At 41.0% G+C, this 13,988-nt stretch overlaps 1 protein-coding gene across 2 annotated transcripts; it reads left to right on the top strand.

Annotated features, from left to right (window-relative positions):
• The first annotated feature begins 389 nt into the window (after nt 1–389).
• On the top strand, nt 390–13,495 carry LOC124003202 (deoxynucleotidyltransferase terminal-interacting protein 1-like). 2 transcript variants are annotated; one of them, XM_046311279.1, is made up of 13 exons: nt 390–783; nt 2,490–2,560; nt 2,797–2,893; nt 3,278–3,376; nt 3,478–3,546; nt 3,959–4,012; nt 4,121–4,182; nt 4,675–4,720; nt 4,945–5,003; nt 5,161–5,221; nt 9,562–9,633; nt 12,396–12,451; nt 12,689–13,495. In XM_046311279.1, exons 1-13 carry the CDS (start codon nt 706–708, stop codon nt 12,801–12,803), a joined length of 939 nt encoding a protein of 312 aa, XP_046167235.1. In that variant the 5' UTR covers nt 390–705; the 3' UTR covers nt 12,804–13,495. The 2 variants fall into 2 exon arrangements, with proteins under 2 accessions (XP_046167235.1, XP_046167236.1); XM_046311280.1 differs by lacking the exon at nt 390–783 and adding an exon at nt 1,797–1,854.
• The last annotated feature ends 493 nt before the right edge of the window (nt 13,496–13,988 follow it).

Raw genomic sequence — 13,988 nt, 5'->3', positions numbered from 1 at the left:
TCAACGATGAGAAAATGTGCATAGTGTCGGCCAAAATCCACCTCGCGCGATCTTCTCCCACTACCGGGCTTCCTCTCATCACCATATTTGGTGGTGAGTGGAAACGCCAAAGGGATGCTTCATATTTATATATTCGGGGAAACATCTGGCTCATTCTGTGATATTACTTTGGGGAAATAAAAACGTATACTGTCATGCTAGTAACTACAACCCAGTATGCTGATAGCAGCGCGGAATAGTCAGTATATTCCAAAATGTTTGTTGATGGTCAAATTGCTGCTGAAAGCCCCTACAAAGATGGCGGCTGCAATGGTTCATAAGGTTTCGTCACACGGAGACGCGTTTACGCGTGCGCTGAATACATTTTGGTACCTCCCGTACAATAGATGGCAGTAATATGTTCGTTTTGGTTTCTAGAAACAACATCGTCTGTCAAAGAACAATTGTGTGGTTAGAAAATGAGACTGTTGCTTTTGATTGCTGGAATATTCTGTAAAGTTACTCAAGGAAGTAATTTGACAGCACGCATTTAGAAAACCAAGTCTTATTTTGTACAAATCTATTTAAGATCTATTCGCAATTTGACCATTGCCCACTTCTGCAAAAGCGTCGAGACGGAACATAGTTTTCCTGGTCGCGAGCTACCGCGAGGATCTATTCAATCATCACACCCCAGACTGTTGTCTTCAAATTAATACTTGCTAAATGGGTGCTCATCGAAGTGAGGGACGGAGGGATTGGCTTCAACAAGATGCTGTTGAACAGCCGCCCATACAAACTATGGTGAGCGCTAAGCATCTAAAAATTCCATAACATAATACTTTCTTACGAACTGTGATTGCTTACGAACTGTGATTACACAGTCATGTTACGATAAAGTGCACAACTGATAGTCCTTTTAAATAGTTTTGTATTTGTCAGTGAAAGTGGACAATTGATAGTCCTTAAATTAGCATCTCTCATCTGTCAATGACAGCTAGCTATCGCAGATTGACAGTTTGAGCTCATTCCTTAATTTTTGCGTGGAAGCGAGGCAATTGTGTTTTGCGATTGTCATTTCAACAGTCTATAGGCCGGGCGTACGCTATACGTTTTTGCCGTCCCAGACGAATTTTCATAATTTGGGTGAAATCCTATGAATTTGGGCTAGGATCAGTACATCGGGACTAGCGTAGTTTTGAGTGGGTCAAGGACGCACCAATGATGAGTGTTCCGTTCTCCAGACCCCTGTCGGATGTCCCGATAATTTTCTGACATTTCAGAAATGTTGGTCGTGCATCTTGTAGTATGAGCAGTGCTACGAAGCGATTGGGAAAGGACTACTGTAGAATTAGGCAATGAGCATTCCGCACGTGAGACCAAAACCATGATGGCGAAGAGGAAGGCATCAACGTGGGTGGAGTTGTGGAGAGAACGCGGCTGCCTTCGCAATGTGCAAGTTCGTTTTACATGGCCCGGTGCCGCTGTTGAGTGGATCGTTGTTTTTGTTTAGACCATTTCATTGGTCCTTAAGTGAAATCTGTCCTCACTCGGTGCACCGGGCTATGCTAAACTAAATCCTTCAACATTGGCCTACATCTGCGTCCTGCCATGACATAAACCAAAAATATAATTTCATATTGTTATTTCATATTAAGTCTGCGTCTCCGTGTCCTTTTTTAATATTTTTTTTTTTACAAAAAGTATACATCTGCACATAATGCAGCTCACTGGTTCAGTGTCGGCATATTTTTCCTTACAACCAACAAACTCAGGGCAGGAACAACGAGGGAATTCATAATCGTGTAACGTTAGCACCCACGTCCGGTTGAGAATGGACGGAATGAAAGATTTGGGTGAAGGAAATCAGAAAATGTGAGCACGTCAAAGTTAAGATTTTAAGTGGTGTAGTGCACAGCAGTAGTTGTTGGTTGTCAAATGTATTTATAAACTGGGCGTTTTGTCTGAAAGCTGTTGTATATTTAAGCAATAAGACACAAGGGGGTGTGGCTGTTCAGAGGCACGACGTAACGCGTGCCTTGTTGCTATTATAAACTGGTTACCAATGTAATTAGAGCAGTAAAAATGTTTTGTCATAACCCTTGGTATACAGTCTGATATACCACGGCTGTCAGCCAATCAGCATTCAGGGTTCGAACCACACAGTTTATAATAGACTATATACCACGGGTATGACAAAACATTTGATTTTTTTTACTGCTCTAATTACATTGTAACCAGTTTATAATAGCGATAAGGCACAACGGGGTTTGTGGTATATTCGCAATATACCACAGCTAATGGCTGTTCTAATTCAGCAATAAGGCACCTCGGGGATATACCACAAACCCCTGAGGTGCCTTATTGCTTAATTAGTGTTCAGTGTTTTGAATTATAACACAACTGAAGCCGGGCGGGCCAGTTGTGCTTGTTGACGCCTCACTCAATTAAAATGTCTCTATTATGGTGTTTTATTGCTGACTCTGTGCATCCTTTGCCTCTTCTTCCAGAATCCATGGAACATCATGATAAAACACAGACAGGTCCATCGCAGGGGAAGACGCTCACAGATGACCGTGAGGTAAGTTGACTGACTGTTAAAGGGATAGTTCACTCAAACACATCTGAGTATTTTTTTAATTAGTCCACTTTTAATAGTAATACAATACCAAGTATTGTACATGTCAGCAGTCAAGTTTAAGATATAGCATTTTTAGTACAGAGCTAAAACTGATTTGTTTTGTGAGAATGACTTTCGGGACAGATTTTCCAAAATATGTAATATAGCTAATCTATTCACTATCATTGTTCTTCTAGCTACACAGATCCTGTTATATCCATGGACCTCCTCCGAACGGTTCTGCAGCCCAGCTTCAACGAGGACATTATGGGAGTCTTCAGAAAATACATGAAGGTAAGTCTGCTGGATATATTTTCTTCCAAATTCCATGCATTTTAAAATGTGATTATCCCATTGCTATGTGAATATCTCCACACAGTGCATACTCCCAGGACATGCATTTGTTTACTCATAACTTCAGCTAACGTAATACTCTCGTGGGATGTAATCAAATTTGAAATCCTTACTCAACACAGCTTACAAATTGAACATGCTTTTTATTAGACATTTTTCATAGTACCTTTTCATATGATTTAACGAGAGCACGGAATGGTTTTACACCCCAAACAAATCTGAAATATGCTCATATGCTCATACTTCGGCATTTATTTGTCTCTGAAATGTGACGACTTTCTTCTGTTGAGAGCAGTCTTCGTAGTTTGACTTTCTTTACCGCAGTTCTTTGAGAAAGCAGCCAGCAATGTCAAGGAGAACGTTGGAGACGACGTGCAGACCGACCAGCTGATCCGAGAAGCCTGCAGAAACTGCCTAGAAAATGTAAGAAATCAGCTAAATGTATTTAAGAAGTATCTCTGTGTAGATTGTGCTTAACACACAGAGACATCTATGAGTAATGTTCATTTCCTGTCCCTTGTCAGGCCAAACAGATCTTCTCAGATGGGGAGAAAGCGGCAGTGGCAAGACCAGGGCCTGAGCTTCCATTCAAGGTCAAGGAAGATTTTAAATGAGTCTTGAGAACGATGGCTTTTTCTCCATCCTCGATTCCTCACCTCAAAGTGCATTAGAGGAGAAGGACTGAGGGGAGGGCCTTAACTTCTCCTCCAATATGGTTGAAAGGGGGCGAGGAGACAAGATGCGAGATATTGCAGAAGGACTTATCTAGATGGAGCCCAAATCTAATATAAATGAAGTTGTTTCAATGTGAACATGATACACTGATTCACACTTCCAAACAGTTATGTTGTTATTGGAAAGTGAGGATGCTGGCTGGAAGTATGAATGAGTGATTTACTCATTGCATTAGTCTTATTGCTCCAAAATCATAAATGGAGTTCTTGGAAGGAAAGTAGAGAGAACGCTGTCACTTTCATCTCAGCAACAATGTCTATTTTCTTACAGCGGGTGAAACTGGAGGATGAGTCCAGCCAGAGGGCCAGCCCTGTTCCAAAAAAGGTAAACTAGTCTTCCCTTGTTGAAATAAACTTTTAGACTTCAATAAAAATAATAAACGAACCCAAAACCCAGAGTAACTGACAATATGGAAATTATTTTTTTTTACAGCGGAAAGGACGCCCAACCGCTCCTGTCGGTTCTTACGACAAACCTGTTACATATAGCAATGTGTGAGTATGTGCTCCTGTTCGACAAGACATGATTTCACCTTGCTGCTAGCGAAGTTGTTTTCTTTATCAAAAGTCGCTCTGGATATGAGCGTCTGCTAAATGACTTAAATGTAAATGTAAATACAAGTTAAAGCACTGATTCATGAATGCTCATACTCAAATTCACATAATAGTGATGGTAATTTTGTGTTTTTATTAAACCTTTATTTAACTAGGCAAGTCGGGTAAGACAAATTCTTATTTACAATGACGGTCTATGAGCAGTGGGTTAACTACCTTGTTCAAGGGCAGAACGGCAGATTTTTACCTTGTCAGCTTGGGGATTCGATCTAGCAACCTTTCGGTTACTGACCATATGCGCTCACCTCTAGGCTACCTGTCGCCCTGGATCTCAGCAATGTAAATCTAGCTTAAAATGAATATTCAAACATTTATGCTGTAAAATGCCATGATTCATATGCACGTTCACCCAGTGTTTTCCTCCCTCTGTAGTCCCAAGCCCAAGACATTGGAGTCCGTAAAGCGTGAGGGACCAAAGGTGAGTTTATTGCATTTATTTATTACGTGATAATGGCTAAATACAATAGTCATCGATCGATTACCGTGAAACTATAACTATTTTCCCTCGTGCATTCGAATATTTCAAAAGCACTGTCCTTTTTGGATGACATTAAGATGAAAAGTATGTAGTTTGTTTGCGTTATGTCCCATGGATTTGAGTAGAATTCATTTTCTCTATACAATACGTTTTATATTCTACAGTGGGACCCTTCCAGACTGAATGAAGGAAGCACATTTGTTCTTGGGTCCAGGGCAAACAAGTAAGTGGAAATTAAGGGGAGTATTAACAATGTTCAATTGACTCACAAAAAAATAGAAAGATGATGACATTGAGTTACATGGAGTGTGGGCCAATGTCCAACTGTATATTTGCCTGCATTGTTTCTAATGAATATCCAAATACCTGCTTATCTGTAGGGCTTTAGGAATGGGTGGCACCAGAGGAAGGATTTACATCAAACATGCTGAACTCTTCAAGGTAAATCTCTCTCGTGATGTACATTTGGTTGTATATCAAACATACAGATCTGGCTCCAAATCTAACCTACTGCATGATCCCAAATGTATTTTAGGACAAAATAAGAGCAATGAAAGAAGCATCAACTAAAATATTTTCCAGACTGTTTATGTAGAATACATTCAGAGAACATGACATATTTAAAAATGTTATGATAAATGTCTAGAATCAGAATCTATGTATATTGGCAGGATCCTCCCTTTTTTTATGTACTAAAGGATCCCATTACAGATCTATGGCATATAACTCAGAAACCACTCTTTGGACATCTGGGCAGTGGTCCTAATCAAATGAAAAAAGGCCGTCCAGCAAGCCAAGGTCTACTATCTTTCTTGCTTGATGGGTTATGTAGTTGGACCATGATTTGGTATTGGTCAGAGGAAAGGTGTTCTCTTCTTCATAAGCACACTACCATGCAACAGCAGCGGTCTGTTGCATGGTAGTCTCTTCCGGGATCCATAGGATGGCTGTGCATTGAACATAAACTTTTACTGACCTCAACAGTTACGTTATCCTCCTTGCTGCTTTCATTGGTCGATGCATCAGAAATGGATTCAGTGGAACAGAAGCCCTGGCTTATAGAATGAGTTTGTTCCACTAAGGTGGACTCAACATCTACAACAGTCTCTCCCTCAAAGGGAGAGTTTGCCAAGTCTTTCTCATTCCTTAAGGAGTCATGGACTTTCTGGAGTCTTGAGTAGTTTTTGATCACAACTGGTTTATGAAACTTCAAATTCAAGATTAAATGTAAAATAACATCACTCATCGGGGTTGTCCACATTAATGCGTTTCAGAATGTGCCCCATTCCCTTGTAAATCAGGATAATCTGGGATTCATCAAAGCATCATTTGTTGTTATATTTGGACAGTCACAAAATGTTAGAGGTTGACTAAAAACTATTTATCTTAAATTTGTTGGTTGTAGTGAAAACTAAGTTATCAGGAAAGTAAGAAGACAGTTCTTGCTTAGTTTTACGAATAATAACTGATGTCCTTTGATATGGCAACAGGTTGTTTACTTCAGTTACAGGTATTTCAATACAGTTTTAGTAATAGACAAGTCTTTGTTTGGCGCAAGATTCAAGTGACAAGGTTTTTTGTTTTTTTTTGCTCCGACTATACACACACACACACACACACACACACACACACACACACACACACACACACAGGTCTCTACCCAAACACTAACGCATATTTACAATGACACCACAGCACACATTACATACACCCACTCGTCTATACTGAAACCACACAGTTTTTAACACTTGCCACATACGCTGCTGCTACAGCTCATTCTATTATCTATCCTGTTGCGTAGTCGCCCTACTCTACACCCTACATAGCTACCTCAATTACCTCGTACCCCTGCACATCAACTCGGTACTGGTATTCCCTGTGTATAGCTGTTATTTTTATTCACTATTTATTCCTCATGTCACTATTTTCAATTGATCAATCAAATGTATTTATAAAGCACTTTTTACATCAGCAGATGTCACAAAGTGCTGATACAGAAACCCAGCCTAAAACCTCAAAGTGCAAGCAATGCAGATGTAGAAGCATGGTGGCTAGGAAAAACTCACTAGAAAGGTAGGAAGCCCTAGTCCTCAACCTCTGAACCAACAGGTCCCAGACGTGCTCAATGGGATTGAGATCCGGGCTCTTTGTTAGCCAAGGCAGAACAATGACATTCCTGTCTTGCAGGAAATCACGTACAGAACAAGCAGTATGGCTGGTGGCGTTGTCATGCTGGAGGGTCATGTCAAGATTGAAATGTCCCCTTTTCACTGTTGCTCCAAGCAGAGGAAACTGCAGTTCTGAAATACATCAAAAAGCGTGAAGACTTCTGCCCGAAGCCCATACATGCAGCAGTGTACATGTTGGACCCCAAGTATGCTGGCAGTAGCACCCTGTCTGGTGCAGAGATCAACAAGGCCTATGGTGTCATCACTCCCGTGTCTCGCCACCTGGCAGTCGTGCCAACATATCTCATCAGCCACCTGGTGGAAGGGACTTCTTTTTCCCTCAGTCTGATGTTCAAGAGGTGGCCAATGAGAAGGTCCAGGGAGAAGCCATGGAATCATGAGAGGATGACTACCAAAGCTTTAGTTCTTAGACTATCATTTTACAGATGTATGTTGAAAACGTTTTTTGGGAGATGTGATGGATCATTGGTGATCATTCAATATTCCCGTTCTTTTGTTGTTCACTGAAAAAAAATTTCTATTGGAAGGATTGAATCATTTGCAATTGTCTACTTATAATAAGGTAAAATGTGTGTTTGTCTCCATATGACATGGTAAATATATCCAATACATTTTATATGGTTTTAATTTTCAAATATTCCCACGGAAATGTTCAACCTCTGAATATTCCCCAAAATGTGAAACCCTACTTGAGACAGGGGAGATCAGGGGACACTGTGGCCCTGTTCAACGGTACCCCCAGACAGGGCCAACCAGGCAGGATATAACCCCATCCACTTTTCCAAAGCACAGCCCCCACACCACCAGAGGGATATCAACAAACCACCAACTTACTACCCTGAGACAAGGCAGAGTATAGCCCACGAGGATCTCCCCCACCACACAAGCCTGAGAAGATTAAAACCAGACAGAAAAATCACTTCAAGTCGAGTATAGAGAAAAGCCTGGCACGACGTGATGCACCCCTCCTAGGGAAGGCAAGCCAGTGACTGGCAAGCCAGTGACTCAACCCCCGTAATAGGGTCTGAGAATGAGAGGGGGGAGCCGGCCAGGCAGAGACAGCAAGGGTGGTTCGTCACTACAGTGCCTTGCCGTTCACATTCGCACCCTTGGGCCAGACTACAATTATAGGACCTACTGAAGAGATGAGTCTTTAGTAAAGATTGAGACAGAGTCTGAGTCTCGCATGGATCCGCAGACCGTTCCATAAAAATTGAGCTCTATAGGCGAAAGCCCTGCTTCCAGCTGTTTGCTTATACATTTGGCTGTTTGCATGGCTGTATAAGCAATCTCCATAGACAAACATTGGCAGTAGACTGACCTTACTGAAGAGCTCAGTGACTTTCAACGTGGCACCGTCATAGGATGCCACCTTTCCAACAAGCCAACTGGTCAAATTTCTTCCCTGCTAGAGCTGGCCCAGTCTACTGTAATTGCTGTTATTGTGAAGTGGAAATGTCTTGGAGCAACAGCGGCTCAGCCGTGAAGTGGTAGGCCTCACAGAACGGGACTGCAGAAGCGTGTAAAAAATCGTCTGTCCTTGGTTGCAACACTCACTACCGAGTTCCAAACTGCCTCTGGAAGCAACATCGGCACAATAACTGTTCGTCAGAGCTTCATGAGATGGGTTTCCATCGCCGAGCAGCCGCACAAGCCTAAGATCACCATGCGCAATGCCAAGTGTCGGCTGGAGTGGTGTAAAGCTTGCCGCTATTGGACTCTGGAGCAGTGGAAACACGTTCTCTGTAATGATGAATCACGCTTCACCGTCTGGCAGTCCGACAGATGCATCTGGGTTTGACGGATGCCTGGAGAGCTCTACCTGACCGACTGCGTAGTGCCCACTGTAAAGTTTGGTGGAGCAGGAATAATGACCTGGGGTGATTTTCCACGGTTCGAGGTTGGCCCCTTAGTTCCAGTGAAGGGAAATCTTAACAGCATACAATGGCATAAAAGCATATAATTGCATTCTAGATGATTCTGTGCTTCCAACTTTGTGGCAATTGTTTGAAGGTCCTTTACTGTTTCAGCATGATAATGCCCCTGTGCACAAAGCGAGGTCCATGCAGAATTTTTTGGGGGGGGGAATCGTTATGGAAGAACTTGACTAGCCTGCACAGAGCCCAGACCTCAACCCCATCAAACAACTTTGGGATAAATTGGAATGACGAGCAGAATTTCTATGATCTATGTCATCATAGAAAGTAATCAACATTCTAATCATGCCTCAACATTCTATTGCTATGATCTCAACCGCGCTCTAGTCCTTTTATGCCTAACAAAAATGTCCACCTATTAGAACCTCCTATAAAAATGACCCTGGCCTCAAGGTTTTGTGACGCTGACATGAATTGACCAAATGGATGACCTCTTGATTCACATGTACATTGGGAGCTAAAAAACTGAATTGCAGTAGCACATACAATAACATCTAAAAGTCAAAGATATGGAACAGGAATGGCCATGTGCGATGACGGTTGCATCACTGCTCTGTTATGCTAACCAACCTGTGAGTGAGACAACCAGTATCCCCTACCCATAAACCATCACAAAGCTTACATAAAGTAATAATACTGTGTGTTTGTTTTTCAGTATGCGGCTGATGCTCAGGACAAACACTGGTTGGCAGAGAGACAGCATATGAGAGCCACAGGTGGAAAGATGGTAAGAGCTCTGGTACAAAAACTCTAACCTGGTTGCAGATATCTTTGCGCTTTAGCCAAACTCCTCTGTCATGTTCTTTGTCATGCAAAGTTGGCTGAAGGACAAACAGGACTTTGGACTACCCTACCAAATTCACATCCAAATGTGAGTTATACACTGCGTGTTCAAACCATTTAAGGACCTGCTCTTTCTATGACACACTGACCAGGTCAATCCAGGTGAAGGCAATTATCCCTTGTTGACGTCACCAGTTAAATCTACTACAATTGGTGTAAGATGAAGGGGAGGAGACGGGTTAAAGAAGGATTTTTAAGTTTTGAGACATGGATTGTGTATGTGTGTCATTGAGTGTGAATGGGCAAGACCAGCGGTTCCCAAACTAGAGGTCGTGACCCTTTTTGAAAATGATTAAACTCTAAAAGATCCATTTCAACTAGAGTGATCATAGGAAAAGGCCGCAGTTGACCATTGCACTTGAATCATTCCTACGCTATGACACCACACACTATTGCAAAGACTTTGACATTACCGGCCGCAATTGATATGGTGAAAACAATGTGTAGGGAGGCACAGAAACTCACATGAATTCCTTTGTCAGATAACACTGTTAATCAAAGAATTTATGCTGTTGCTAGCAATCAAGAGGAAACTGAATGAACGACTCAAACTCCCCAGCTTAAGCTCTCCAAATGCACGTTAGCTGTGAGGGCTGAGATGCCCATGCATTGACTTTTGTTCGCTATACATGTTGGGGAATTCTTTTCACAAAGTCATATTGTTCTTTTTCGCGATTCCCGAGCATGAAATGGCACAGGGGATGTTCAGTGTGCTGTGTGGCTATATTGACCAAATCTGTTTTTTTTTGTGGGGTTTTTTCACCTTTATTTAACCAGGTAGGCTAGTTGAGAACAAGTTCTCATTTGCAACTGGGACCTGGCCAAGATAAAGCATAGCAGTGTGAACAGACTGTTCTATGGGATTGAATGGTGGGCTTTTGCACAAATGGGGCTCTTATGGCAGGTTGGCAGGCAGTCCTCTGCAATCTAGTTATGAATGTGTCTCCCTTTGGCATATGGACGTGTTGTATAATACACCGGGAGCAACTGATGGCACAGAACTCTGCGATATACTGCAGCAGGTAACTTCGATTGTAAACTACATCAAACCACATACACTGCGTGAACGCCTGTTCACAAAACCACATGGAGATATGGGATCTGAGCATGACAATGTTCTGTTTCACCCCGAGGCTTGGTGGTTATCGAGGGGGAGCGTTGGAAAGATGTTTCACATTGAGAGAGGAACTGTTATCATTCACAATGGATGTGTCGTGGAAATTCTTACACAGGGACACTCAAAGTCAAACTTAAATGTATCGTGCTTTATTTGTCAGCGTGATGGAGGGGGTTCTAACCAACTCAATGCACCATAGTACATATGTCTATCAGGAGCTCTGCCTGGGAAGGCCCAGCAGTTGTCTTGTATACAAAAAAGTTACATTTGTATGATTTAGCATAATTCATGAATCATTACCATTTTGTTTCAGTCGTGTGACAGACCAATATCTCACGATGCTTCTTCTCTCTAAGCTGAGACATTGAAACTGAGATGTATTTTGTTCTTTCTCAAAACAAGGTCTGGGCGTACTGCCAAATTGCAGCTACTGATAGTGAGGATTTGTACAGTCAGCCACTTGCATGAACACAGAAATTGGTTTATAGAACAGCACATGAATAGAACACAAATGTGTTAATAAGAAAAGCACAAACAAAAGATAATTACAGATGGTAAAAAAATGTTTTAAAAACAGACTTGGTTGAGTTTCTGTATAATGAAAAGAATGTCTCATTGACTATAAGACATACAGGTATTTGGGAAACTGAACGAACTTAATGCAAGCAATCTACATATGTGACCAAATCAGTGGATTCAAAGGAAATAATTATTATTGGAGAAAGCGAACTATGCCACCTTCCCTTGGCTGTGCATGTTTCTAACAGAAAACAGCATCAGTAAGTGTCCCACTCGAGTAATGACTGCTCACCTCCAATGCTTGGAAGAGCAATTTGGGATTTGGGACCTACTTCCAGGATATGGTAGTAGGTGCATTGGTTTGAGTGTGTCAAGAACTGCAACACTGCTGGGTTTATAGTAATTTAGTATGTTAAGATGCTTTTCTGTGCTGGAATGATGTGGGCGTATACACAACCGAATGTTGTGGACGTATACTGGTCATTATGAATATGAGCAGACTGCTGGTTGGCCAGCTCATCCTCCTCAGGAGTATGACATCATTCTCTATGAGGAAATGGCAAGCATTTTTTTAAACGGTCTGTGAGATACAAGTTTGAAGTGGGGTTATTGAAGTTTTTTTGTTATATATATATATTTTTTTTTTTATGAATTCATTGGCTGCATGAGTATAGCGTGAATCAACAACATTATTTGGGTATGTGTTAACAGAATATGAACATTTAAAAGTGAGATTTTCACAGAAGTTATTTTAAGCTTCACTTTTCTGCTTTGTAAGCACTAGCTTCAAACAATATTTTTACTTATTGAAAAGTTATTTGTTGTTTAGATTTGTATGATTCTCTACAGTGTTGCTTATTTAGTCACAAACTGAAATTAGGTGAACATGAGAGTATATAGCAACCAGGTAATGGCGGAGCGATTTCTACATATTGTAAGTTTAAAAACAAGTTTGATTTGCTAAATGTATTAACAAATGTAAGCTAAACCTGAACATTATGATTTTATAGGCCTATCTCCTTATTGAAGAGGACGTCCAGGACCTTTCTCTGAGTGACGATTACAAGTAAGGAAAACATTTTGTTGGTCCCCATGTTATCCAGTAAGTGTCAATCTGTCATTGAACTGAGTATCTCCGATGGCTATTCACTTCTTAAACCAGGCACACCTCACCTGGTCGCCCCAGATGAGTTAGCCATAGCCTACAGCTCAAACAGGCTAAATCAAGCCCAATGGGTGTTAAACTGGTGTCATGATGAGATTATGATTTTGTTGTGTATTGTTTATTTGATATTTTTTCCAGAGATTGCCCCGACCTAAAAATGACCCCAATTGAATTGAAGCCTTTTACTGTTCCTGGGTGGATGATTGAGAAGATGCAGAAAGCCATGGAGGTCCAGAGTTCGGGGAAGGAATAAAATTGTACTTTGTGTGCAGGGAAGGAATAAAATCCTATTTTGTGTCGCTATGGCACCATATTCCCCATATAGTGCACAACTTTTGACCAGAGCAATATACTGTAGGCCACATGGTCAAAAGTAGTGCACGACATAGGGAATAGGGTGATATTTGGGATGCAGGCCTAGAAAACCACAGAACAGAAAGAATTCCTGTCATATCAAATCACGAGAGACTGGACAAGAGTGCCAATGTATTTTCTGCCTGTGTAGCTTTGGATGCAGTGTCATTGTATACAACTACTGAACAGTGTTCTTTGATAAAGAAATGTGCCCCTTTTTCTATTTGTATCCTTACTGTACTGTAACGTTAAGGGGCTCTATGGCAGGCTATGGCCCCTTAGTAATAGAACGGTTCTTGGGGGTGAGGGTGTATTCCCCCCATAATGAATATATAAGGAGTTTCCATTGTTCTTGTACAGTGATTTTGTTTTCCCATTTACTAGACTGTATTCTCAATTTTATACAATGTCAGTTGCTTTTGTTTGTCATTTGCTGTGATTTTTATTTTTTACTACAAACTTTCAAGAGCAGAATGTATTTAATTTTGTCTTTTCGGATTAGTTGACTATGATTTAAAAAGGATATGGGTGCTTGATGATCAATTTGTTAGTCATTTCTATGCAAAATAAATGTTATAATGACTACAGCTATTTTTTGTTTAGTGTTTGTCATGTCATAGACCATGTCCTTTTTATCTATCAAAAACGTGAATCAACCATCATGTAATATACAGTTGAAGTCGGAAGTTTAGCTTAGCCAAATGCATTTAAACTTAGTTTTTCACAATTCCTGACATTAAATCCTAGTAAAAATTCCCTGTCATAGGTCAGTTAGGATCGCCAATTGATTTTAAGAACGTGAAATGTCAGAATAATAGTAGAGAATGATTTATTTCAGCTTTCATTTCTTTCATCACATTCCCGGTGGGTCAAACGTTTACATACACTCAATTAGTATTTGGTAGCATTGCCTTTAAATTGTTTAACTTTGGTCAAATGTTTCAGGTAGCCTTCCACAAGCTTCCCACAATAAGTTGGGTGAATTTTAGCCCATTCCTCCTGACAGCTGGTGTAAGGGTGTCAGGTTTGTAGGCCTCCTTGCTAGCACACTCTTTTTCAGTTCTGCCCACAAATGTTCTATAGG

This window comes from Oncorhynchus gorbuscha, linkage group LG18 (assembly GCF_021184085.1).
Source record: "Oncorhynchus gorbuscha isolate QuinsamMale2020 ecotype Even-year linkage group LG18, OgorEven_v1.0, whole genome shotgun sequence".
Lineage (NCBI taxonomy): Eukaryota > Metazoa > Chordata > Actinopteri > Salmoniformes > Salmonidae > Oncorhynchus > Oncorhynchus gorbuscha.
The sequence above is the reverse complement of the archived record's forward strand: the minus strand, read 5'-3'. Positions and strand labels throughout refer to the sequence as shown.